Source organism: Pleuronectes platessa, chromosome 2 (assembly GCF_947347685.1).
Source record: "Pleuronectes platessa chromosome 2, fPlePla1.1, whole genome shotgun sequence".
NCBI classification, from domain to species: Eukaryota; Metazoa; Chordata; class Actinopteri; order Pleuronectiformes; family Pleuronectidae; genus Pleuronectes; species Pleuronectes platessa.
The window spans coordinates 1,553,309-1,580,173 of record NC_070627.1 but is presented as its reverse complement, the minus strand read 5'-3'; the positions used below and the strand labels follow the sequence as shown (position 1 = coordinate 1,580,173).

The following is a 26,865-nucleotide window of genomic DNA, read 5'->3' as shown; positions in this document are numbered from 1 at the left end:
AGGAAATAGACCAGACCTTGAATATCTAGAAGAGCAGCGTGGCCTGAACCACAACTGAGCCGCAGCCGGTGCAACATGGACGAGGACACTTCAGAGCAAGTTGGACCCTCACACACAAAGTAAGAGACCTGCTACAAACATGTGAAGCTCCAAACTGAATCCTCACAGAATGAACCAGTGAATGATGTGTTCTGAATAAAAACATGTTTGTGTTTGCAGAGGTCAGGACCACAGACTGAGAGCAGAGTCTCCAGGGTCCAGCTGTCTGTCTCTTAAGAGTAACCGGTTCAAAGATCTTCTTCTATTCTTCAGTAATGAACCTGGACCCTCACACACAAAGTAAGAGATCTGCTACAAACATGTGAACCTCCAAACTGAATCCTCAGAGAATGAACCAGTGAATAATGTGTTTTGAATAAAAACATGTTTGTGTTTGCAGAGGTCAGGACCAGAGACTGAGAGCAGAGTCTCCAGGGTCCAGCTGTCTGTCTCTGAAGAGTGACTGGTCGAAAGAAGATCCTCCAAACTTCAGTAATGAACCTGGACCCTCACACACAAAGTAAGAGACCTACTACAAACATGTGAACCTCCAAACTGAATCCTCAGAGAATGAACCAGTGAATAATGTGTTTTGAATAAAAACATGTTTGTGTTTGCAGAGGTCAGGACCAGAGACTGAGAGCAGAGTCTCCAGGGTCCAGCTGTCTGTCTCTGAAGAGTGACTGGTCGAAAGAAGATCCTCCAAACTTCAGTAATGAACCTGGACCCTCACACACAAAGTAAGAGACCTACTACAAACATGTGAACCTCCAAACTGAATCCTCAGAGAATGAACCAGTGAATAATGTGTTTTGAATAAAAACATGTTTGTGTTTGCAGAGGTCAGGACCAGAGACTGAGAGCAGAGTCTCCAGGGTCCAGCTGTCTGTCTCTGAGGAGTTACCAGTTCAAAGATCTTCTTCTATTCTTCAGTAATGAACCTGGACCCTCACACACAAAGTAAAATACCTGCTACAAACATGTTAACCTCCAAACTGAATCCTCAGAGAACCAGTGAATGATGAGCTCAGACCTCCACCAAGACACCACTTTGAAATCCACTAGAGACTCATTTTGATTTGGGTCTGCACCAAATTCCACACACCAGTATACATCAGTCCTCTGAACATGTTCTCCAGTGAGAACATGCGTGCGCCCGGAGAACACATGGTTTCTCACAACCTCATGCTCTTCCGCAGCAGCAGCAGCAGAGTGAGCCCGTCTCCTCGGTTTGCTTTTGTCCTTCATTAAAGGGCACGGCCTCAGCAGCCTGTGAAAGACTGTTTAGTGTTGCAGGGCTCATCTTCAGGCCAGGTAGAGCATGCATAGGCTCAAATAACTTTGAGAATCTGCTGCTTTTGCAACTGAACAAAGCCTTTCAGTAGTGTTGTTGTACATACAGGATTTAGTCCAAAGGTCTCAAGGTCTCTTCCAATAAAGGTTATTGATAACATTCCATTGAGGTTTGACTTTTTGCACTATTGTAATACTTATTGCCAACTAGTTATCATGTCGTCCGCTCCATGAAATGCATGTTAATGCTCAGTAATACAAATATGGTACTTTAATGTATTTACATAAAAAAATCCCCTTGTGATGACAACCTGTGACTGTGACATGTGAGTTATCAGGACATGTTTTCACAGGGAGAGGAAGAGGAGTGCGGTATCCACCAGCTGTGAACACTTGTTCTGCAGACAGTGCATCAACTCATACTGGGACCAGTCTGGCTCATCAGGAGACTCCTCCTGTCCCCAGTGTGGACAAAGACCCAGAACAGGAGCTGGAGGTCAGACAGCCGGTCAGAGCAGCACTGTACATGTGTCTGCTGATGTCTTCACTTCTGACAACAGCACATGTGGTTTTATTTTGTTCCTTCATACAGCATCAACATTTAACATCGTTAGAAAAGCACAAAGTTAAAAAGCTTTTATTTTCTGTAGTTTTTCTGTATCTGATGAAAACAATCAGCAGATTCTCAGATTCTCTGTCTCTCACATTGTTTCTTGTCTTTCAGCAGATCGTGGTCTGCAGGAGGTTTCAGATGAACATAAGCTCAGTGTGAGGAGGAGATGTGAACATGTGACTGAAGGAAGTGATGCAACAGGAAGTAGAACCCTCCTCAACAGGATCTACACTGAGCTCTACATCACAGAGGGACAGAGTGAAGAGGTTAATACTCAACATGAGGTGTGGCAGCTTGAGACGCCTTCCAAGAAGAAGATCCTCCAGGACACTCCCATCAAGGTCCACGACATCTTTAAAGCCTCCACTGACCAGCAGAGCAGCATCAGAGTCGTCCTGACCAACGGAGTCGCTGGAGTTGGAAAAACCTTCTCGGTGCAGAAGTTCACTCTGGACTGGGCAGAGGGTTTAGAGAACCAGGATGTGGGTCTGCTGGCTGTGCTTTCGTTCAGGGAGCTGAACCTGGTGAAGGACCAGCAGCACAGTCTTCTCACGCTGCTCTGTGTTTTCCATCCAGCGTTACAGAAGCTCACTGCAGAGACGCTCGCTGTCTGTAAACCTTTGTTCATCTTTGACGGCCTGGATGAAAGCAGACCTTCTCTGGACTTCAACCACAGGGAGCTTGTGTCTGAGGTCACACAGAGGTCATCAGTCAACGTGCTGCTGACAAACCTCATCCGGGGGAATCTGCTTCCCTCGGCTCTCGTCTGGATAACCTCCAGACCTGCGGCGGCCAATCAGATCCCTCGTAGATATGTTGACAGGGTCACAGAAGTACGAGGCTTCACTGAGGCCCAGAAGGAGGAGTACTTCAGGAGGAGGTTCAGTGATGAAGAGCTGTGCAGCAGAATCATCTCACACATCAAGACGTCCAGGAGCCTCCACATCATGTGTCAAATCCCAGTCTTCTGCTGGATCAGTGCTACAGTTCTGGAGCACATGTTGACCACAGACCAGAGAGGAGAGCTGCCCAAGACCCTGACTGACCTGTACTCACACTTCCTGATGGTTCAGACAAAGATGAAGAACATCAAGTACGGTGAGGGACATGAGACGACTCCACAGCAGCTGACGGAGGCTGACAGGGACGTTCTCCTGAAGCTGGGGAGGCTGGCATTTAAACATCTGGAGGAAGGAAACATCATGTTCTACCAAGAAGACCTGGAGCGGTGCGGTCTTAATGTCCCAGAGGCCTCGGTGTACTCAGGAGTTTGTACTGAGATCTTCAGAAGAGAGGGTGGGATCTCCCAGAATTCAGTCTACTGCTTTGTTCATCTGAGCGTTCAGGAGTTTCTAGCTGCAGTCTACATGTTCCATTGTTACACACACACAGAAGAACTCAACAACTTCTTGGGAACATATGGTGGCACAGACAGTACCTTCTCTCTGGATGACCTCCTGAAGAGAACCATGTATAAATCCCTCTCCAGTACAAATGGTCATCTGGACCTGTTTGTTCGCTTCCTTCACGGCCTCAGTCTGGAGTCCAACCAGAGAGTCTTAGGAGACCTGCTGGGTCGGACAGAGAACAATCCAGAGATCATCCAGAGAGTCATCAACAACCTGAAGGAGATGCAGAGTGATGACATTTCTCCTGACAGAAGCATCAACATCTTCCACTGTCTGACTGAGATGAACGACCACTCAGTTCATCAGCAGATTCAACAGCGCCTGAAGTCAAAGAACAGATCAAAGGAGGAACTCTCTGTCATCCATTGCTCAGCTCTGGCCTACATGCTGCAGATGTCAGAGGAGGTTCTGGATGAGTTGGACCTGAAGAAGTTCAACACATCAAAGCAGGGTCGACTGAGACTGATCCCAGCTGTGAGGAACTGCAGGAAGGCTCTGTAAGTCCAGACATGATCAATAACATGTTCAATCAGTGGAGATGAGTCGTTCTTCAAATACACTCAGTGTTAAATGATTCTCATTGTTTTGGGCCGCATGGTGTTGCAGTGGTCAACACTGTTAGTGCAGCCTTTCTGTGAGGAGGAGGTTCTCCTGGTGTCTGCAGGGTTTTCTCTGGGTTCTCCAGCTTCCTCCACAAACCATAGATATGGAAGCCCATTTCTGCTACCGTGATGAAGAAAAATTGTTGTATCTCATAATTATGACTAAGTATCTCATTATTATGAGATAGTATCTCATAATTATGACTTAGTTTCTCATTATTATGAGATAGTATCTCATAATAATAGGATCAGAAAACATGAATCGAATATGTTATATCTCTGCCTCGCTGCACAGTCGCTCAACCACGGCTTACCTGCCTCGTTGCACCCTGCCCACAGTCCGAGATACTAAGTCATAGTTATGAGATACAGATTTTTTTTCTTCATCACAGTAGCAGAAATGGGCTTCCATACATAAGACTTGGAGATCGGAGTTAGGTAGATTTGTGTGTGTGTGTGTGTGTGTGTGTTTGTGACCTTTGACCACTGAAATCTAATCAGTTTATCTATGATAAAAGACAGACTTGAGATATCATGTTCAAGAGACCATGAATATGTTCTGTGACCTTTGACCTTTGACCACCTGAATCTAATGAGTTCCTCTGTTAGTCTGAATGAACGCTTGAACCAAATCTGAAAGGATTCTCTTGAGGAGTTTTTAACAAAGAGGGGATTTACCAGGGTGAGGGTCACATGATCACGTTTTGTATGAATGTTGTGTTTTCTGATTTAATTCTCACAGATTTGATATTTTCTTTAATTACAGACTCGATGGTTGTGGACTCTCAGAGACTCACTGTGAAGTCGTGGCCTCAGCTCTGAAGTCAGACCCCTCACATCTGAGAGAACTGGATCTGAGCAAAAACAAGCTGCAGGATTCAGGAGTGAAGCTGCTGTGTTCTGGACTGGAGAGTCCAACCTGTCAACTGGAGACTCTGAGGTCCTTAAATCCTTCTTGACTTTTCAGACTTTCTTTCTTATTGGGTCATTATTTATTTAAATTGTCTCAGTTCTGCTCTGCTCACTGTCCCTCAGTCATCTGTCAATCACCCAGCCTGTCAGTCACGTCCACCTCATCAACTCCATTCACCTGTGCACTCACCTGCTCCTGATCACTAAGAAAGTGTCAGTAAATAACATGTGGACTGAGGCCGAGCACTCGTCCACCTCAGGTTTTCAAAATAAGACACATTCTTATTGAAACACGTTGGACAGTTGATGAGTATAGAAACAAACAGGAAGTGACTGTCAGGAGCCATCCCAACTTTAAACAGTGTTTAATTACACAAACCTGCTCAGTGACCAACACACAGAGAAGAAGCTGATGAATGAAACAATGGTCCAACATGTCTGATCTGATATTTATCTTCAGGTCACAGACTGAACTGAGGTCAGCGGCATGTTGAGAGTCTGTGTTGACATGATGATGATCCACAACAACAGGTGGGCACATTCTAATATTCATATTTCTTTATCCAGGTTGAAGGACTGCAGTCTGTCAGAGATCAGCTGTTCTTTGGCTCAAGCTCTGAGGTCAAACCCCTCTCATCTGAGAGAACTGGATCTGAGTGACAACAGGCTGCAGGACTCAGGAGTGAAGGAGCTGTGTGGTTTTCTACAGAGTCCAACCTGTCGACTGGAGACTCTGAGGTCAGTTCACTGACTAACTTTTGTAGATCTCATATCTATAAAACAGCATTTATACCTAATTGATCTCATTTAATTATAATTTTACATAATTCCTCTTCATATAAAACTTGAATCAATTCATTAATTTATCTGTGACATTTAAAATATTCAGCTACTTGATAAAACACTGAGTTTAGTTCTGGATTTCCTAAACTGATCTGCAGGACAGAGACCGGGTCCAAATAATCTATTTGTACTGAATCAGGACTCGTTTTTAGTCCAACATGTCTGATTTCATATTTATCTTCTATGTTATGAGTCTGTGCTCACATGAATATGTGTCTGTTATTTTCACACATGAACTCAGTTTAATTTACAGTTAAGTTTTATTCTTTATCCAGATTGGAGGACTGCAATCTGTCAGAGATCAGCTGTTCTTCTCTGGCTTCAGCTCTGAGGTCAAACCCCTCTCATCTGAGAAAACTGGATCTGAGTCTAAACGGCCTACAGGACTCGGCAGTGAAGGAGCTGTGTGGTTTTATACAGAGTCCAACCTGTCACCTGGAGACTCTCTGGTCAGACATCATGTTTTAATGTTAAAGGTTCAGTGTGTAGAATGTAGTGACATCTAGTGGTGAAGTGTCATGAATACCCTTCACCCCCCCTACAAAGATGAAAGATAACCTGTGGTAGCTTCAGTTGTCATAGAATTATTTTTAGGACCAAGTTCTTCAGCCCTGTTTCTTCCGCTTTGGGTTCATTTCCAACATGAAACCCTTCCTCTGGTTTCAGGACTTACACAGGGTCGTCCATGCCTTTATCTTTTCACCACTAGATCTCTGTCCCACCCTGTACACAAGTGTTCCTCAGGCTCCCTGCACCACTTTCAACTGGTCCAACTGCTGCTCAGATCATCGCCACTTCAAGAAAACATGATCATAGAACTGCTCGCCCTTTCACACATCAACTGTGGAACATGTTCTGACAATTGGATCGGACATTTTTTGGAACTAAAGCATCAGCAGGAGATTGTCCGGGTCCGACTCGTTCACAGCAACAAGAATATGTGGGAACATTCAGATGAGGGCCGGAGTCAAAACACATATCTCCATGATAACCATGGTTACGTTAACTTAAATTAAGTTACAGGTTCACTGTGAAGGAGTTAGTGACGTCTCCAGGTGTCGTGAATGTAGTCCACTTGTCCATGTATACGATTCCTGGACATGCCCAGCTAGATATTTAGAGACATCTAGTGGTGAAGTTACATATTACAAACAACTGAACCCCGAGGACACGAGGACTTTCAATCTGTTTTCAGTCATGAACTCTGTAAAATAGTGTCTGGACATTTTCTGGATTTTGACTTTCACATATGAAGAATGGGTGGAGCAGCAGGAGGCCGGACATGACGTCATACTCTGCTGTGGAAAGATCAGTGTTGTTGTTTACAGCTCATCCACACCGGTGTCGGCCTACATCACCAAAAGATCTGGAATATCCTTGTTTTTCCAAGTGGACGTCTTCATCTTCTACGTGTACGGCTCCTCTCCTTCACCCTGAGAAGTTTCTGTTCTTCCAGTTTAACGTCTGTCTCACGTGTTTGTGTCCTCAACACGTCCACTCGCTCTCTGTGAATCCTCTGGACATTCACCTGCTCTATTCCCACGTAGACTCACTCAGAAACTTTATTAGGAGGCTGCAGGAGAAGTTACAGAAAATGTCCAGAACAACTTGACTCAGACTTCAGGCTTTAAAACAGAGACGGTGATGTTTAGTCAAAGTCTTTTATTTTCACACATGAACTCAGTTTAATTTACAGTTAAGTTTTATTCTTTATCAGGTTGTGGAACTGCAGTCTGTCAGAGATCAGCTGTTCTTCTCTGGCGTCAGCTCTGAGGTCAAACCCCTCTCATCTGAGAGAACTGTACCTGAATGGCAACTACCTGCAGGACTCAGGGGTGAAGGAGCTGTGTGGTTTTCTACAGAGTCCAACCTGTCGACTGGAGACTCTGAGGTCAGTTCACTGACTGACTTTTGTAGATCTCGTATCTATAAAACAGCATTTAAACACAATTTATCTCATTTAATTTCAATTTAACATAATTCCTCTTCATACATAACTTGAATCCATTCATTAATTAATCTGTGAAATTTTTAATATTCAGCTACTTGTTAAAACACTGAGTTTAATTCTCGATTTCCTAAACTGATCTGCAGGACAGGGACCGGGTCCATCTATTTGTACTGAATCAGGACTCGTTTTTAGTCCAACATGTCTGATTTCATATTTATCTTCCATGTTATGAGTCTGTGCTGACATGAATATGTGTCCGTTATTTTCACACATGAACTTAGTTTAATTCACTGTTAAGTTTTATTCTTTATCCAGGTTGAAGAGCTGCAGTCTGTCAGAGATCAGCTGTTCTTCTCTGGCTTCAGCTCTGAGGTCAAACCCCTCTCATCTGAGAGAATTGGATCTGAGTAACAACGACCTGCAGGACTCAGGAGTGAGGGAGCTGTGTGGTTTTGTACAGAGTCCAACCTGTCGACTGAAGAATCTGAGGTCAGTTCACTGAATGAGTTTTGTAGATCTCATATCTATAAAATAGCATTTATACACAATTTATCTCATTTAATTTCAATTTAACATAACTCTTCTTTATATAGAACATGAATCCATTCATTCATTAATCTGTGACATTTCAAATATTCAGCTACTTTTTAAAACACTGAGTTTAGTTCTGAATTTCCTAAACTGATCTGCAGGACAGAGACCGGGTCCCAAAAAATGTATTTGTTTTAAATCAGGACTTGTTTTTAGTCCAACATGTCTGATTTCATATTTATCTTCCATGTTATGAGTCTGTGCTGACACAAATATGTGTCTGTTATTTTTACACATGAACTCAGTTTAATTTACAGTTAAGTTTTATTCTTTATCCAGGTTGTGCAGCTGCAGTCTGTCAGAGATCAGCTGTTCTTCTCTGGCTTCAGCTCTGAGGTCAAACCCCTCTCATCTGAGAGAACTGGATCTGAGGTACAATGACCTTCAGGACTCAGGAGTGAAGGAGCTGTGTGGTTTTCTACAGAGTCCAACCTGTCAACTGGAGACTCTTAGGTCAGACATCATGTTTTAATGTTAAAATTGTGTAGAATGTAGTGACATCTAGTGGTGAAGTGTCGTGTTGCAACTAAACCGAGTCAAGCTCAATGTGACTGAAGTTTTACTGACAGAGAAACAATCCAATGCTGGACAATGTGTACATGTAATATTTCTGTTGAAGCTAACCAGGACTTGTCCCGGTGGTCCTGTGGACTGACCACTTGACAGCGTGCTGCGTTTGTGTTCTGGGACTGGGCTCAGGGTCCAGAGTCCAAGTTGATTATATTTGATGTCTTTTACTTGTAGGACCAAGTTCTTCAGCCCTGTTTCTTTTACTTTGGGTTCATTTCCAACAGGAAACCCTTCCTCTGGTTTCAGGACTTACACCGGTTTCGTCCATGCCTTTATTTCTTCACCACTAGATCTCTGTCCCGCCCTGTACACACATGTTCCTCAGGCTCCCGTTATGTTAAGTTACAGGTTCACTGTGAAGGAGTTAGTGACGTCTCCAAGTGTCGTACATGTGAACGTAGTCCACTTGCTCACATATATGACTCCTGAACATGTCCAACAAGAGAATTAGAGACATCTAGTGGTGAAGTTATATATTACAAACACCGGAACCCCGAGGACACAAGGACTTTCAAGTTGTTTTCAGTCATGAACTTTGTAAACAAGTGTCTGGATATTTTCTGGACTTTGACTTTCACATATGAAGAACGGGTGGAGCAGCAGGAGGCCGGACATGAAGTATAAATCCTGCTGTGGAAAGTTCAGTGTTGTTGTTTACAGCTCATCCACACCGGCGTCGGCCCTCATCAACAAAAGCTCTGGTATCTCCTTGTGTTTCCAAGTTGACGTCTTCGTCTTCTACGTGTACGGCGCCTCTTCTTCATTCTGAGATATTTGTGTTCTTCCAGTTTCATGTCCGTAACATGTTTGTGTCCTCAACACGTCCACTCGCTCTCTGTGAATCCTCTGGACATTCACCTACTCTATTCTCACATGGACTCACTCAGAAACTTTATTAGGAGGCTGCAGGAAAAGTTCCAGAAAATGTCCAGAACAACTGGAATCAGACTTCAGGTCTGAAAACAGAGACAGTGATGTTTGGTCAAACTCCTTCATTTTAAAACAGACTCAGTTTAAGTTACAGTTCAGTTTTATTCTTTATCCAGGTTGTGGGGCTGCAGTCTGTCAGGGATCAGCTGTTCCTCTCTGGCTTCAGCTCTGAGGTCAAACCCCTCTCATCTGAGAGAACTGGATCTGAGTAGAAACAATGACCTGCAGGACTCAGGAGTGAAGGAGCTGTGTGGTTTTCTACAGAGTCCAACCTGTCGACTGGAGACTCTGGGGTTAGTTCCCTGACTGACTTTTGTAGATCTCATATCTATAAAACAGCATTTATACACATTTTATCTCATTTAATTATGATTTAACATAATTCCTCTTCATTCATTGCATGAATACATTCATTAATTTATCTGTGACATTTTAAATATTCAGCTACTTGTTAAAACACTGAGTTTAGTTCTGGATTTCCAAAACTGATCTGCAGGACAGAGACCGGGTCCAAATAATCTATTTGTACTGAATCAGGACTTGTTTTTACTCCAACATGTCTGATTTCATATTTATCTTCCATGTTATGAGTCTGTGCTGACATGAATATGTGTCTGTTATTTTCACACATGAATTCAGTTTAATTTAAAGTTAAGTTTTATTCTTTATCCAGGTTGAAGGACTGCAGTCTGTCAGAGATCAGCTGTTCTTCTCTGGCTTCAGCTCTGAGGTCAAACCCCTCTCATCTGAGAGAACTGAATCTGAGTGACAATGACCTGCAGGACTCAGGAGTGAAGAAGCTGCTTGATCTACAGCAGAGTCCAACCTGTCGACTGGAGACTCTGAGGTCAGTAGATGGTTGGAGTCAGTCCACGCTGCTTTCATCAGTATTTTACTAAACACAGTCAGTATCACAGATCCAGGGTCTGTGCTACCAAGCAGGATTTGTGGTTATCAGGTTAACTTCAGGTTTAGTTTTTTCAGTTCTACGAAGCTCGTCCACTTCTTAACGAGGTAAATCACCATGGTAACTTCTGATGAACATCTAACCTGCTCCAGGTTAAGTTGGAGATCAACCCGTATAGAAGCTCCGCCCACTGACCACAGTGACTCTACACTGTTGTGTGGTGCACACTCTCCTTAAAGGGACGGATAAGGGAAGTTTAAATCAACGTCTGGTTGGTTCAGTTGATCTCTAACTCACCCAGAACATCTCAATGTCTCCAGACTCATCCTGTCCCCAAAACACCAGATGACCTCAGCTTCCTGGAGACAGGTCCATGTGTTTCTATTGAGTAGTGAAGACAAAGGTTTCCACCCCAGTGTGTCCTCAGAGTCAATATGTGTCGTCAGAGTCAGAGTTGATTTGAAGACGACAGTTGTTGTTGCTTTCATTTGAACAGGAAATGAAGCTGGACCACAGCCGACAGCCTCACACGAGGGACAGAGACGGTGTTGTCTTCATCTGTAACATCAGCATGGTAACCAGGAGCTCTTTATACAGAGCAGAACCTCTGCTAAGGTCCATCTGTCTCATCTGGTCCCAGTTTGTCAGAAGCAGATGTTCATCAACACACAGTGAAACATGGCTTCACCTGTAACAGCAGTAAATCCACCTCTCAGGTGTCCACTTTGCACTTTGACATGCAGAGGACACACACTGAGCTCTTAGCGTGTTCATTCCAACACGTGAACATGAAGCAGAGAGGAAGCTGCTCCACCTCTGAACAGGACTGAAGTCCCTGCTGCTCTTTCTACTGGATGAGCTGCATCACTGACTCACAGCTGATGAAGTGAGTCTCTGTGACACTGATGTCTTCTTCTCTCAACAGGTGGGGGGGATCTGAGTGGAGCTGAGTGTGAAGAGGACAGTGTGTGTGGACGGAGGCTGAGCTGTGTCCTGAGGATCCAGAGGCTGAAGCAGCAGCAGCTTGTGTGTAGTCTCCAATCTACACAACCCCTAATCTGCATGTGTTTGCGAGATGAAGCCGGAGCACCTGGAGAAAACACGGGGAGAACATGCAGACTCCACACAGGAAGACCCCATCTGAACTGGATTCAAACCAGCAACCTTCTTGCCCCGATTGTTTTTATTCACATGAAGTTTGTGTTTATGAAATGACACAACACAAGCAGAATATATAAACCCTCTGTAAAGAGTCACATACAGTGTGTTTAAGTTTGTCTTTATTATTGTCCACCTTTGTCCCTCAGTGTGTCTCCATGTGTGTAGAACCACATTCTGTGTATATGTTTGTTTATGATCTTAAAGTTCCTGGTTTCACGTCACAAATTGATTTAGTTCAACACAAAGTTAAACACATTGAAATCAACTTGAGTTTAAAATCAGACACATGAACTTTGTGAGGTTGTATTAATTCAGTTTAAATGCTGTTGATTGGTTTTAGTGTAGATCAGGAAATGCTTTGCTGTGTGGGATTATTGGTGGATGTACAAATGACATAAACCAGTATGATATGAAGGGTTTGCAATGTTGTACTTGTATAAGAGTTCACTATCACATACTCTGACAGGGGTCTTCAACATTTTTTAACCCAAACTGATGGAGAGGCGCAGCAGGGATAAATATTGCTACTATATATATTGTATAAAATTGTGTTTTACATTAAACTGGGCCTAGTGCCATGTATAAGCTGCCTCTACTCCATCCTCAGGCTGATACCCTTATTATTACAATCTTTTGCTACGCCCCTGTCTGAACTACGAAGCCACTTCATTATTTCCTGGAGATCTTTCTGAGATCCAGCTTTAGTTTGACACACACTGAGGACACACACTGTCTCACTGTCTCTCAGGACACACTGTGGTAGACACCTCTGACATCACTACTCAATATAAACACATGGACCTGTCTCCAGGAAGCTGACTGAGGTCATCTGGTGTTTTGGGGACAGGATGAGTCTGGAGACATTGAGATGTTCTGGGTGAGTTAGAGATCAACTGAACCAACCAGACGTTGATTTAAACTTCCCTTATCCGTCCCTTTAAGGAGAGTGTGCACCACACAACAGTGTAGAGTCACTGTGGTCAGTGGACGGAGTGCTCGATTCCTAGTGTTCCTAAATGTTTAACTTGATGGGATAAAGCAAATTAAAGGATAATAGTATTAAACTATCTGTAGTTATCCTCCTCTAACACACCCAGTACATCAGTGTCAGTAAGTGATGCAGATACAGACAGTCTGTGGTTCTGTGAACACTTTGCTCCAACAGGTCAGGTTGGTTCTGTTCGGCTCCAGCAACTGACAAAGGTTCGTCCTCTGAAGAGAATCTAGATGTTTCAGAAACTCATCTGAGGAGCTCAAAGGATGTTGTGGGTCTCTGAAGACCCTGGTCCTTCTCAGAGACTCTGAGAGTCCATACCAGCTCCTCGTCCTCTAAGACATTATGTTCTGGCTCAAAGGAAATGATTTTTTCAGTGGGCAGCGAGGGAAGCGTTCACAGCAACAACCATCACAACGATAGAATTCTGATAAAAGTCTAAATTAAACTAAAACTAACGCAAAAGCTAAAGATCAAACACACAATCTGAATGATTATGAAAATGAAAATTAAAAGCACACTTTTGCTACAAATTGGATCAAAAACACAATTTCATGATGAAAATATTACATTTTCCGTAAAGCGCATGGATCACGTGTCCCCACCCTCCTGACTCACAATAACGTGGAATACATACAAATTCGATTGCTCTACTCTTCGTAGCATTTCCTACGAAACCCCTATGAGAACAGTTACATTTATATGCAGCCCATCAATATGAATATGTATAAATTCATTATTTTCCATACACAGTCCATGAAGAGAACAGCCTGCAGTTCGTGTGGAGTGCCTCCAGGCTCCGCTAGGCGGCGGTAGCGCGCAGAGACGTGCGCTGTCCCCTGCAAAAGAAGACGCTCCACCGCCTGCGTCAGATTTGAACTCATGGACGGAAAAGCGGTTCTTCGGTAAACTGGAGGATAATGTGAGTTTCTGTCGGCGGCGGGTTTGAACGAGCTTCACGCGGGGGAACCTGGACGTGTCCCCGGCGCCGCTGCTGCTTGTTTACCCGGGACTCGCGTTCAAATGTCCCGGTTGCTTGTGTCTGCGCTCGGGAGCTAAGTCCGTTAGCTCGTCGCTAGCTAGCCCGCTCGCGCTAGCTCTCCCGGTTGTGTGTGTCTCCAGAGGGAGGACACCACTGAAGACACAATCCTGAAGTTGTGTTTGTGTGTCCCGCAGGCAGCTTGGAGGACACAGGGACAGATCTTAAACGAGAGGACACGTCTGGCTCCCCCATGGCGGCTCCCACCCTGCAGCCGCCCAGTTTCTTACTGGTGAGTCTACACGCTTCCCACTGCAGCAGATCCCTATCAACGCACTGGTGTTGTGGTTGTGTAGTGTGTGTGGATCTCACTCCATCATGTGTCGGTCCTCCTCTGCGTGTGAAGACTCACAAACCACATTCCTCACTCAGGAGCAGGGACCTGTCTGAAAACTTCAAACAGTCACGAGACTAACATCGTGATGATGATCTAATATTTCCTATATTTATATTCTTCAGTCTGTTTATTACGAGCACATATAAAAGTCCCTCGGGAAAATTAAGCCAAAGAGAGATTTGATGGTGGATATTGAGAAAAGTCCACACAGCAGAGCAAGTAGCAGGGTTACTACGGTCCTGGAAAACCTGGAAAAGTCATGAATTGTAAAATGTTTATTTCCAGGCCTGGAAAAGTGCTTGAAAAAAAAGAAAAATAAAAAAAAAGTTTTGAGTTTTAAATAATTCAAATGCTTTTAAAAGATATACGCTCAAAATATAAGCAGGCTTACTCTCTCACACTAACTGAAAAGATCGGTGGGGAAGCCGGTGCAAACTATTGTCTCCCTTTCATTTGTGTAATTGAATGTATATTGTATGAGTTGGAATTCTCATTGTTAGTTTAAATACTACATTTGTGTCAATTGTTCATGTATACGCCGAGATTTCACAAAATGTTTGGTCATGCAAATTTGGTTTAAAGTTATTGAAAGTCATGGAAATCCATTGGTCATAATGTGTATGAACCCTGAAGTGACAAATATTGTAAGAATCAAAACTTAGAATAGAAACAGAATCTAGAATAAATCACATAAAAAAGAAATACTAAATTCATTATTAGGCTGTTTTATAAATGTGCAATGTGTATATATATTTTGTAATAAGGCCATACTTGCTGCAGTCTTTCTTAGAGCCACGTGACTGGTTGAATCTGTGGCTGAACTGACTTTCGGGCTCTAACTCTTGTTTTCTGTGTGGCTGCTCCAGGCAAACCTCAAAGCCGATGCCACCACCAAACCTCTGCTCCAGCGATGCCACGACCTGGTGAAGATCATCGATGAATATCCTGCTAAGGTGAGACGTCCGCTCTCCCACCGTCTCGTGCTTGCACCCTGATGGGTTGGGTGTGGTTTGTTGTTTGCTGAGATCAATCTGCCGTTGGCCTGTGAGACGATAAGATGAAGTGGATACGAGCAAACACAATTGATGCAGTTGATTCTACAGAATCCCACTGACAGACACACAAACAATGAGAACCTCCTTGTTGGTGGTAAATCGTTACATGTGAGGAAACAATCCACTGTTATATTTACAGATTTGCATTTTTTCTGGTTATATTTCGTGGGACAATTCCAAAACCACAATACAAACAGCCGCTGTCTTGTAGTTTATGGTATGAACCAGAGTTTTGACAATGCTGTTTCATCTCTGTGGCTTATTGACCCAAGTGTTTGTAAAGGGCCGTCACAGGATTCCTCTGATGCAGACACTTGGCGGTTCAGTGTCTGACTGGAGCTGAGCTGAGTTGACCTGTTTAACATTTAGAGGAGACAGCTGCTGTCACTGTGACTGACCGCTGAGTTCAATGTTCCTCTCTTCTTTACTTTGTGTTGTGATTTGAAATAGATTCACAGAAGTGTAAGATAAAAGATTTAGATAACTGAGCTGTTCGAACTCTTCTCTATTCGAGCTTCTGAATTATTATTACTGGTGCATTAAGCACTGACTTGTTCCTCTTGGAATGTGAGAGTGTTACTGTGGAACAGTTGAAGTTCGGATTGAGGGCAGCTGTTGGGCTTTTCAGTGAATGACACAAAGGGTATGTGTGTGTGTTTGTGTGTCTGTGTGTGTGTGAGTGAGTTTTGGGGTTTCTGCTCTTTGTTGTTTTGTTCACCTTTGCGTTGTTATGAGCCTAAATTTGTGCTGAAGGCTTGTCACAGCAGGGTGGCGATATAAACCCATATATATATATTTTATTTATATATATATATATATAATATATTATTTAAGAATATAATTGCACTTTTATCATTTCACAGATATCAGCTGACTAAACTGAGGTTTTCCCTGCGTGTGTATACTGTGTATTTCATTACAGCTGTGTCACTGTCTCTAATTTGACCACAGCTTTCTTTGGATTTGTCTGTTCATCAGTTGATTGTTTTAAAATATCTTGTGTCTGATTCCGTTGTGTCTGCGTTGTGTGTGTGTGTGTGTGTGTTTCCTCTCAGGAGCTGCACCTGATCTTCCCCTGGCTGGTGGAGTGTGTGTTTGGCAGCCTGGACGGCGTCCTCGCCGGCTGGAACCTGCGACTCCTGCACTCGAGAAGCAACGAGTACCACATTGTTATGGATTTTCTACACCCCAGGTAGTCGGTTTGTCTGTGTGCCCATTAACCAAGTTTGTTTGGTTTGAAGAATCAAGTCAAAAACATTGTTCTTTTTCTTCTTATCTCCTTGTCAGTGGGCCGATGATGAAACTTGTGTACAAACTTCAAGCAGAAGAGTACAAATATGAAATACCCGTCAATTATCTCCCGGTAAGAACATTTCTGTCCTGTATTTTACAGCTTAATGAATATTGTCAACTATTACTAAATTGTCCTGTTTCATGAAGGGTCCTGTGAAGGCCTGTATCCAGGAAGGAGTCCTCCCCGACTGTCCACTGTTCCACAACAAGCTGCAGTTCCCCCTGTCCGGTCTGCTGAGCCTGAACCTCGCCCTCAGTATCCTTCACAACACACCAGACTGAGATCTCTCTGTGGAATCAGATTATTAAATTATTTTGGTTTTAAGTAGTAAAATGTATGAATCACAACTTCCCTGCGCTGGAACCAATGTCTTAAAATAGTGTTTTTCTGAGCTACAGTCTTAATTCTACATTTGTTCAGTTTAAGAACATGTGTGACAAAGAGAAGCAGCAAATCCTTCAGTGAGAGAAGCTGTAAGAGAATGTGAAACTTATTTTTTGAACTCAATCTATTGCTTAATCTCTAATCAGCAGCGGTTGTGTATTGTAACTGTGAGATATGACTATGAGCCGAGCTTTGTTAATCCTTAACTCTCCTCAGATCCATTTGAATTTTTCATGTTTAACTTTGCCTACTGTCTCATCACGCCAAAGGTGAGTCTGCCAGAGTTTGACTGTTCTTTTTGAGTTTTAACTTATGTGGCATATTAACGAGAGAAATGAACAACTAACGATGGACCGTGGGATTAAACCTGGACACAAAGATTTTTAACTTTACGTCTTTTGAGCTTTCCACATGGAAAAAAACTAAACTGTTCTTTGTTTTCAGAGCTACCCTCAAGGCCACCATGGAAGCTCCACAGACAGTGCCTACTTCGTGCTGGTGGACACTTACCTGAAGTATTTCCTCCCCAGTGAAGGGACGGTGCCTCCGTCTCCTTTCTCCGACTCCAGAGGTTCGGTCACTGCACCGTCACCGAGGTATTTACACCGAGAACAGTCACAACTCAACTGAAACACAACTGAACGCTACTTAAACTTTATTTCTTTATAGTTTTATTTGACAAAATCTAAAATGACTCGTAGCACAAAGCGATTTCGATTAAATATTAGAATGTTGAGTTTAGATTTTCAGTGTTTTTTCACCACAAACTCTCGAGACATCTTTGTCCGTGTGTGACACAACTTTTAACTTCTTTGCGTCTGTGGCGTTCACACATGCACCTCCTCTGGAGAAAACAGGAACTGCAGAGCTCAGTGCGTGTCTGAAAGCAGCTTGAGTCACGTCTACCTGAAGAACTCAGCCAGATCACATGATCATTAGGAGGCTTTTTTCATCTGCCTTATTTAACAAAAGAAGTGGATATTGATTGATCATTTATTCTTTCAGTTGCTTTAATTCCCTCTTGCCTTAACTTCAACAGATCTTCCAGCGTTTCCTTCGCTGGTTATGGCGTCCACAGCCCCAGTCTCCTGAAACATCACATCTTCCATCAGCCCTCAGTGAACGCAGAGCCCTCAGCTCAGGAGATCTGGAGGTCAGAGACTCTGTTACAGGTACGGGACAGAATCCAGCTGTGGGTCAGTGCGTTTCACATGTACAGCTGCTGACTTTGATTTGTTAATTGATCTTCTGATTAATTACTAAAGGGCAAAATATGATGTCAAAGTTTTGTCTTCAAATTCAGTTGGAAAACAAACTTAGACACTTTAGTATCAGAGAGAAAAGCAAAGCAACAAATCCTGGAGTTTGAGTGATTATCAATGAATGAAAACATGAATCCATATCATGATAGCTGAACTCAAGTTTGTTCCTGCTCTGATATCAGTTGTGTGTTTACAGCTCTTTGTTGTGTTGCGTTGCTTTACATTAAGTATGAACATGTGTCTCTACCTCAGATGTTTGTAGAGGTCTGGCTTCATCACTACTCATTGGAGATGTACCAGAAGCTTCAGTCTCCTCAGGTTAAGGTAAGAGAACAGAAATGTGTCCCCCGACACCCCCCTGCCCTCCTCCCTCCCTCCTCCCTGCCCTCCTCCCTCCCTCCCCTGTACTGCAGCATGGCACGGCTGGCTGTGGACCTGCTATCCACAGCCCCTCCACCCGTTTCCTCCCATCTCCACCATCTGTGTCGGAGCAGGCCCAGGGCGGTGCGCCGGCTCTGGCCTGCAGCTCTGTGGTTGGTCGGCCTCCAGGTCACCTGACCCTGACATTGTTTGACTGTGAATGAATTGAGTTTGAAAATAAACACTCTGATGGGGTGAAGTTGTCCATTAGTTGAAGATGTATATTTTACAGCAACTCCATACAACTGTGAAAAAATGTGTATTTTATTATTACTGATTGACAATTTCACCCACAACACTGTTCACACTGTAAGAAGTGACACAGCCCGTCAATGATGAGCAGCTTGTTTTACAGTAGCATGTGATGATGTGACTGATCTCCTTGCAGTGTGAACACGTCAGAACAAAGCATCTGATTGTCTGGTTTATATTTCACATGTTTTTAAATCCCTCATTTTTTTAGTAAATATAGTTGCAGAAGAGTTAAACCCCTGCCTTTGCGGTTTGGCATGTGTTCCCAGTGTTAGTGCTTTTGCTTTCTTTCACGTCCTTCACACGCTGCATGTCCGAGTCCCGATTCACAAGTGTTTGTTTTGTTCTGTGTGTGAATGCATGTGAGACACCAGCATAGAGTCACGACACGGTGGCACTGTGGAGGGTTCACTGTACAGAGTCACACCAGCTGCTCTTACACCAAGTGACGAAACAGACTAAATGTATTTAGGTCAGAGGGCTGTCTCTGTTCTCTTCTGTCCTTTCTGAAGGCTGATCTTAACAAAGACTCACATAGCAGATGAGACCAGTCAAAAACCAGTCAGTCCAACCAGCAGCAAACCAAAGCTCGTCCTGTTCCTTATTGAAAGAAAGATATTGTATTACAGAGAAAATGAAATGAAGATGATTTGTGGAGGAGCATTAAAACATCCACAGCATTTAATCGTATAATGTTTAATACATCAGTTGTTAACACATCAAACCCACTCAAACTGAGACTCAATGCTGCTGTTTGGTCCTTTTACCTGCACCATACATACATGAGTAGGTCCTGTAGTTGTATCCTATTACATACATACTTCTACACTCAGCTGGGTAGATTACATAATTACTACTCAAAAACACTGTTCAGTTTTCATGCTGCAGGTTTTTGTCTGAAGTTCTCAAGTCGTGGAGAACTTCAGAGCTGACAGTCATTTTTTATTTCTAATTATATATTTTATATAATATGAAAACACTGTGAAAACGGCAGATTTCTCTAGATTTTATTCGGGATCACCAATCAAATGCTTCGTTGCAGCTTCGTGAGACTGGACAGGAAACCGTGAGCAAACCGACCAATGAGCTGCGTCACAAACAGATGTCTTTGTCAAATGCTCACCTGTTAAAAACGTGTTAACCACTGTGTTGTTGTGTCCATCCTGTTTCAAGTGGACTGGAATTGAAAGATTTTTGCCAGATAATTTTTGATGAAATCCTAATCTAAATTTCTCATAGTAGAACATTTCACAAAACTTCTATCCTCTGTACATTTCCCCTGTTTATGAAACTTAAAACAAAATCTTCCAGTTCTGAGTTCCCTCTGTTCATGATGTTAAACATCAGGGATGGGAATTATAGAAGCTTGAATATGAAACTCAATTTAATATTAGCTTGTCGTAAAACACAGAAACATCTCCATGACTTGTGGTGTCGCTTTTTATGTGAAGCACAGATGAGCTCGTCCAGCACAGAGACTGTAAAGAAAGATGAACACTGTGTCTCCTCTTCCTCCACAGAAATTTTGCTAAAATATCATATGAAATTTTCCACCTTTGCCATTTTGAGGCCTAATTGATTATTCGGAGCCTGTGCAGTAGAGCTGTGGTGTCGAGGTCCAGTCGATACGTTCACTCGACCAATCGTCCATGTTTATTTACAGTCGATGGTTCAGCCTCTTCATTTGATTCATTCTGTCACAAACAAGCACATTTGATTGAACACATTTCCACACAAGCCTCCTCGAGAGCTCTGCTGCAGAGCACAGAAATATTTAGATTTATTAGTTTCCTTTTTCTTAACACAACAGTTAAATCCTTTGTGAAATAATTCCCATCCCTGCGCCCGTGTGACCGTGTTTGTCTGGAGAGTCAGAGAAGTCGAGCCCCAGCATTTGCAGTGTTTTGTTTCCACGGTCAATATTTTATTTGTGTTTGTCTCCTCCCCTGTTTCTGCTACTTTCCTCCTGAATGTTTTTGGCCAACTGTTTGTCTGGTTGCACTTTCCTTCTTTTGTTGCCTCCTCTATCTCCTGTTCTCACGTGTATACCTTCATCCTGCCACCTCCCTTTTACCTTTCTCCTCTTCCTCACCCTTCTTTATTGTCGCTTCTCCCCTTCCTCTCTCTCTCTCCACTCTTCCTCCTCCTCCACCTTCTGTCGTTGTCCTTCCCTCCTCTTCCTCATCCTCCTCTCCCCCCCCTGGTGGTTACGGGTGAACAGCTGGCCCTGCTGCAGTACCGCCTCAGTATGTCCAGCATGCCGTGCCAACCCCACGCCCCACCAGGCTCTGGGACCCTCCACACCTACCAAGTACTTTTACCTTTTCATTCATCCCCGCCCCTCTGGGGCCCCCTGGAGGTAAACCTCAGTCAGTTAGAGTCACAGTCGAGGATACTTCTCTTTTACTGACCATCACTGTGAGACCAGCCCGGTCACCAGCCTGATGCTTCCAGATGATACAGCTGATTAGTTTGCATTACTTATGTCACTTTTGCACGGAACAAAAAATTAAATTAAAGGTTAAAGTAGTTGGTAAATTGTGATGTACAGGATATCGTCACCAAATACTCGGATGATAAGACGACTCCTTCAGGTCAGATTTAATGAGCTTTAGAAGCAAAGATCTCATCCACAGTGTCAGAAACCACGATGAGGATTTGAGCTGCGGGGAATCCTTTAACACATTTCAGTAAACTGTGAATTTGGACAGAGAAGTATCCTTGACAGGAAAAGTAAATCCTGATGCAGCTTCTGGAGTCTTGAGCAGATTTGTTTTGGCTCTGGTGTGAGTTTCCTTTGCTGCTTGTTTTTTAACGCATGCTTTTCACACTGGTGTGCTTCTGTGGCCGGACGTGTTTGTGAGGATGATTGTTTCTTTCTGTTGACTCTTTGCAAAGCAAAAGATTCTACTACGTTATTATTATCATCTTTTAGTTTACACGTTTACAAGTCTTACAATAATTTTATTATCAAGTCATTATTTTATTTGTTCCTCTAAATTTAAGTACAAGGAACTTTACAGAGTTTGTGTTTGTGTTTATCCAGAAAAAGAAAACTTGCAGCAGTTTGACAGCAGCTTTGCTATGAGCAGGTCATCGAGCGCTGAGGTCCCACCGTTTATTTATTAACAAAACCCATTTTCAAAATTCATGATTAAACAGCCTGTATATTCTCATTATAAATCACCACAGTATTAATTGGTGAAGTAAGTCTGAACTGAGCACAGCTGTTATCATTGGGCTCATTATGGTCTTTAATCCACAGAAGCTACATCCACGCTTATGTTTTAATATTATCTCCGTCCACTCGAGACTTTTGGATCTGTAATAGAAATGATCCATTAAGTCACGTGACCTGTCGAGCTCCCTGGTCATGTGATGCAAACAGCAGCGGTTTCTTAGCCACTTTAACGATGATGAGTTTTTAAACTGAAATGCGGATGTAGCCAGAGACAAATGTCCTGACCAAGAAGTCCTGTGTTCAAAAAGTGAGAATTCAAAACGACCATTTGGATTTTAAACTCTGTGAAGATGCTGACATGAAACAAACGGATCTGTTGTTAAATATCAGCAGAAGTTATTTTCTCCATTCAGAACCAAAAGGAAGCAGCTGAACTCAAACAGACTGTGGGACCCTGCGCTCTGTCACAGAATGAACGCTGTGAGCTGCTGGTGATTGTTTGGCTGCTTCTGGACCGGGACGCGTTGATGTTTGGCTGCTATTGACCGCGGGAGCTGCAACTATGTGGTGTGTCAGTGGAGCTCTTTGCTGACTGCTTGTCTTTGCAGGAGCCCTTCACCCCGACAGAGGAGCACGTGCTGGTCGTGCGTCTCCTGGTGAAACATCTGCACGCCTTCTCCAGCAGCCTGAAGCCCGAGCAGCTGTCGTCCTCGCCCTCGCTCCACTCGCACACGCACACCAGCCCGCTGGAGGAGTTCAAGAGGTTCGACTTTTTACACGGTCCTCATACTTATCATTCCTCTAAATGTCAGATCGGTTTCAGCCAGATCCATCAATTATCTCCTGGCGCCCTATCTCACGATGTAATAGAAAGTCTGTGAACATGTCCTCTGTTATTCTTTGGTCCCTGTCCATCCCTCCACCATGTTTTGTGTAAATCCGTTTTGTAGTATTTTCACAGTCCTGTTGACAGAACCTCGGTTGTTTCTGTAGATTCTTTGAAGCTGTTTCTGAATCTCCCTCACTGACCACGTCATGCTTCATGTGCCTCTCTCCTGCAGAGTGGTGGTGCAGCGCTTCGTTCAGCAGAAGCTCTACCTGTTTCTTCAGCACTGCTTCGGTCACTGGCCTCTGGACGCCTCTTTCAGAGCCGTATGTTTGTGCTGTATTTTTTATAACCCTTTCTAACCCTAACCCCTGAAACATATTCAACACACATTCAATAAAGTTAACTAAGTTTGCTGCTGGTGAAAGAGAATTCAGAGACCTGATCAACCCTGTGTTCAGGTGCTGGAGACGTGGTTGAGCTACATTCAGCCGTGGAGATACACCGGGGAGAAGATCCAGCCTCAGTCGGACCAAAACAGAACCGTACCTGACAAATGGTGACTGGTGGTTTTTTGTTTCTGTTGTCACTTGGAGCGATGGCGTTGTTCTGACTGTTTGACTCTGCTGTGTCACAGGGAGTCGTTTGCTCAGGAGAACCTGCTCATGTACACGAAGCTCTTCCAGGTCTTTCTGAACAGAACCGTGAGGACGGATCTGGTCAACGCCAAAAACGCACTGATGGTTTTCAGGGTCGCCAAAGTCTTCGCTCAGCCAAACCTTGCGGAGATGATCCAGAAAGGTCAGGACGGGCGACCACGTCATTGTTAAACATTCTTCATCAGTGGAGAGAAAATAATCTGACTTCTTCATAAAACTTTGTCTTTTCTGGATTGTTTATTCTGTAAATTCCAAATCTTCAACCCAGCAAATACTGATGTGTCTGTGAAAGACTCAAATCTGCAGATATTTATCAACCAGATGATAACTCGTCAGGCTCTAGACCAAAATACAGATTTACATACAATTTCAGGAAACTGGTAAATTAAAAGAAACATGTTTAACCGTAAAAATGTAATATTAGTTAAATCTTTAACCTTTGCACCTGTAGCATCTCATCTTGAGGGATTATCATTGTAAAGAATTCTCCAGTTGGAAACCTACGTGTAGCAACTCCACTGATTTACCATTAATACAAGTTAAAACCATCATATCTGGAATATATAAAATGAGATTTAGGGAAAATAACTAACCCCGGCGTCTGTCTGCAGGTGAGCAGCTGTTCCTGGAGCCGGAGCACGTCCTCCACCACCGTCAGCCCCGCGGCTACCTGACGCCGAGCCAGGGCGGCAGCTTCCTGTCGTCCCGGCAGAGGGTGGTGACGGACATGGTGTTCAGGGTGAAGAGCCACGTCTATTCCCTGGAGGGTCAGGACTGTCAGTACAAACAGATGTTTGGCTCCGAGCTCAGAGGAGCAGTAAGTCTCATTTCATCTATTAGATTTTAACGACATGTCTAAATCCGGAGGGCTCAAACAGTTTGACTCCAGTGTGAGGCCAACACTCGACATCTCAATCCAGGGTCCATTCCACAGATCATGAAGTTGATCCAGATGATTGCACAAGCCAGACAGACGGCCAAGAGGATCTCGGATCACTCCAACGAGGTGGCCGCCAGCTCCTCCTTCCTGTCCTGGTTTGGTTTGAGCTCCTCTGACCACAACAACACTTTCTCTGGAGCCGAGTCCGAGGAGAGCGGCGAGTGTCTGAAGAAGACCCACGAGTTCCTGGACAGAGCTCTGGAGAACCTGTGTCTGATCTTCAAGGTCGGATCTTCCTCTTTTATTCCTGCATGATGATATATGATTATTATGATTATTCATATAAATGAAAAATAAAGTTTCTGACTGAAGGTGTCTTTGTTTTGCAGCTGAACCAGGGGCAGCTGACTCAGCTCATTTCAAACCTGGGTTCTTCTCAGGATGACGGCAACTGCAAGCAGCTGCCAGACTGCATCCAGGGAGAGAACGGGCTGATCCTCACTGACCTGGGTCGGAGGCAGGTCAGTGCTTCAGATTACTGTGCACGTCCATGAGGAGGTCGTGGATGAGATCCGTGTGCAGCAGCAGAGACTGAAACCCTGAGTCTGTGTGCATGTGTGTGTGTTTCTCTGCAGATCATCAATGGACAGCGCAGGTTTGACCTTCAGTATCAGGGCGACCCGGAGCTGCAGCCAATCAGGAGCTATGAGAACGCCCTGCTGGTCAGGCTGTTCTACAGGATCTCCTCTCTGCTCAATGACCGGGTCAGTGCCTCCAGCAGCATCTGTCATCACAGCTGCTTCTGTTTGAAAAGCGTTAGTTTGAAGGTGTCTTCTTCCTCTGCTGTCCTCCCACAGTTCGGAGGACACATGAGTGCGCTCTGCTCCCGGCCGGACTTCCTGGGCCGGCTCGGCTGTCACTACCTGACGATTCCCGATTCCACCACGAGGACGAGCCAGAGCCCGGTGTCTCGTCTGAGGCTGGAGAGGAACCGGCCCCCGAGGCTGAGCCTGCGCCCCCTGGCCAGCTACAGGACCATTCTGCTGCTGCTGCTCCTCTACGTGCTCGGAGCGCTGCTGTCACTCGGCCCCGTGTCCAGCACGCTCATCATCCTCGCGGGGGGGCTCCTGTTCGGACTCTTCATGACGTTGTTTGGAGACAAACTGAAAACGCACACTAACTGAGACCAGGAGTTTCTACACAACTGCAGATAAAACACGAACACACACACGTGACAGTTTGGATCAACGCCATCTTGTCCTGGTTGTAAAACGTGTGTGAGAACTATTGAACTAAGTGTTGACTGGTCCTGTTTGTGCGTCATCGATTAATCCGCCAGTTGTTTACTTAACTCTTTGTTTGACCTGTATATTCAGAAAACATTTTTCATTTTCCTAAAGCCAAACTAGAGTCTTCATTTATCCAACCATCAGTTTCAGACCGAGACTGTAAATACAGATGGACGACACATCTCCACTTCCTGCCACTATCCAGAAAGGAAGCCAAACATTTCTGATAGGAACGCTGCCATCTTGTGCCGATGACGTTTTGAGACTCTGCAGTAGTGATTGTTGGATGGAGCCTCCAAAGTGAGGTCCCACCCAAAAATCACTGGTCTCAGCTGTCAATCACGACGTCTCAGGCCGTTGTTATATCATCCAAAAATGTATTAAAACCAAACGGATCAGAAACATGAACACTTTATATAAGGTTATTTTTAAAGTCCCATGTCATACTGGTGGAAGCAGGGCTTATAACCTACTGCAGCTAGCCACCAGGGGGAGACTTGACCTTCGAGCAGCCTTCATGTCGTCCATCGTTATTCACAGTCTACAGTTAAAACCCAAAATATTCAATTCAAAGTAAAAATGATATGAAACAAGGTTTTATATTTGAGAACCTTGAAAAAGAAAATGTATTTTTTGTATTTACAGAAAATAAAATGATCGATTTGGTTTTCAATTCAGTTGATTAAAGTTATTTTTGTTACAGAGAAAAGTTACGATGTTAGTTAAATAACAGTTTATCTTCACGTGTTTCTGTTCTTTTTCAAAACAGTTTCTTTAGGATGTGTAGGAATCCTGTTGCATGAATAGAAATGTTTTTATTTTGGCTTTTCACCGTTTTTAAAATGTGCTTCATGTGTAAAGAGAAAACTTTGCACACAAACAGTGTTTCCTCCCGGCTTTGTCTTTTTCACCATTGTCAACATTTAAAGATTGATTCGACTTGACAAAATACTTTTTGTCCAAAAGGCTCAATAAACTGTTTGCACTTGTTTCTAGTTTTGTTGTGTAATTCATTCAATAATAGGATGTTTAACAATCTTTTAATCTCAAACTAATGAAGAGAAACATTTAAAGATCTGTAATTATTGCAGATACTTTGTCTCATGTACAGATTGAAATGTAAAAATCAGCAGAGATGAATTCAACAGGTGCAATATGACTTTCATGATGTG

At 43.6% G+C, this 26,865-nt stretch overlaps 2 protein-coding genes across 3 annotated transcripts; both read left to right on the top strand.

The window, feature by feature from the left end:
• The first annotated feature begins 1,206 nt into the window (after positions 1-1,206).
• LOC128457518 (NACHT, LRR and PYD domains-containing protein 12-like) lies at positions 1,207-5,424 on the top strand. Its single transcript, XM_053442249.1, has 4 exons — positions 1,207-1,268; positions 1,686-1,828; positions 2,057-3,851; positions 4,723-5,424. The coding sequence occupies exons 1-4, from the start codon at positions 1,207-1,209 to the stop codon at positions 4,913-4,915; spliced, it is 2,193 nt and encodes a 730-aa protein (XP_053298224.1). The 3' UTR covers positions 4,916-5,424.
• Positions 5,425-13,647: 8,223 nt separating this feature from the next.
• Positions 13,648-26,683, top strand: smpd4 (sphingomyelin phosphodiesterase 4). Of its 2 annotated transcripts, XM_053439075.1 has the most exons (20): positions 13,648-13,737; positions 13,992-14,086; positions 15,058-15,144; positions 16,302-16,438; positions 16,534-16,609; positions 16,687-16,795; positions 17,141-17,193; positions 17,369-17,520; positions 17,964-18,096; positions 18,439-18,510; positions 21,080-21,169; positions 22,648-22,802; positions 23,101-23,191; positions 23,327-23,424; positions 23,503-23,666; positions 24,136-24,341; positions 24,459-24,689; positions 24,794-24,925; positions 25,040-25,168; positions 25,262-26,683. In XM_053439075.1, the coding sequence occupies exons 2-20, from the start codon at positions 14,048-14,050 to the stop codon at positions 25,586-25,588; spliced, it is 2,481 nt and encodes an 826-aa protein (XP_053295050.1). In that variant the 5' UTR covers positions 13,648-13,737; positions 13,992-14,047; the 3' UTR covers positions 25,589-26,683. The 2 variants fall into 2 exon arrangements, with proteins under 2 accessions (XP_053295050.1, XP_053295059.1); XM_053439084.1 differs by lacking the exon at positions 21,080-21,169.
• The last annotated feature ends 182 nt before the right edge of the window (positions 26,684-26,865 follow it).

What these genes read in the sequence shown, in the direction of transcription:
- smpd4 (XM_053439075.1), top strand. Translation starts at nt 14,048, where the DNA reads ATGGCGGCTCCCACCCTGCAGCCGCCCAGTTTCTTACTG. An exon ending in TACCCGTCAATTATCTCCCG is followed by an intron (nt 16,610 to 16,686) that starts GTAAGAACATTT and finishes TGTTTCATGAAG; the next exon opens with GGTCCTGTGAAGGCCTGTAT. An exon ending in GAGCCTGAACCTCGCCCTCA is followed by an intron (nt 16,796 to 17,140) that starts GTATCCTTCACA and finishes AACTCTCCTCAG; the next exon opens with ATCCATTTGAATTTTTCATG.
- LOC128457518 (XM_053442249.1), top strand. Translation starts at nt 1,207, where the DNA reads ATGGTTTCTCACAACCTCATGCTCTTCCGCAGCAGCAGCAGCAGAGTG. An exon ending in AGAGTGAGCCCGTCTCCTCG is followed by an intron (nt 1,269 to 1,685) that starts GTTTGCTTTTGT and finishes ATGTTTTCACAG; the next exon opens with GGAGAGGAAGAGGAGTGCGG. An exon ending in AGGAACTGCAGGAAGGCTCT is followed by an intron (nt 3,852 to 4,722) that starts GTAAGTCCAGAC and finishes CTTTAATTACAG; the next exon opens with ACTCGATGGTTGTGGACTCT.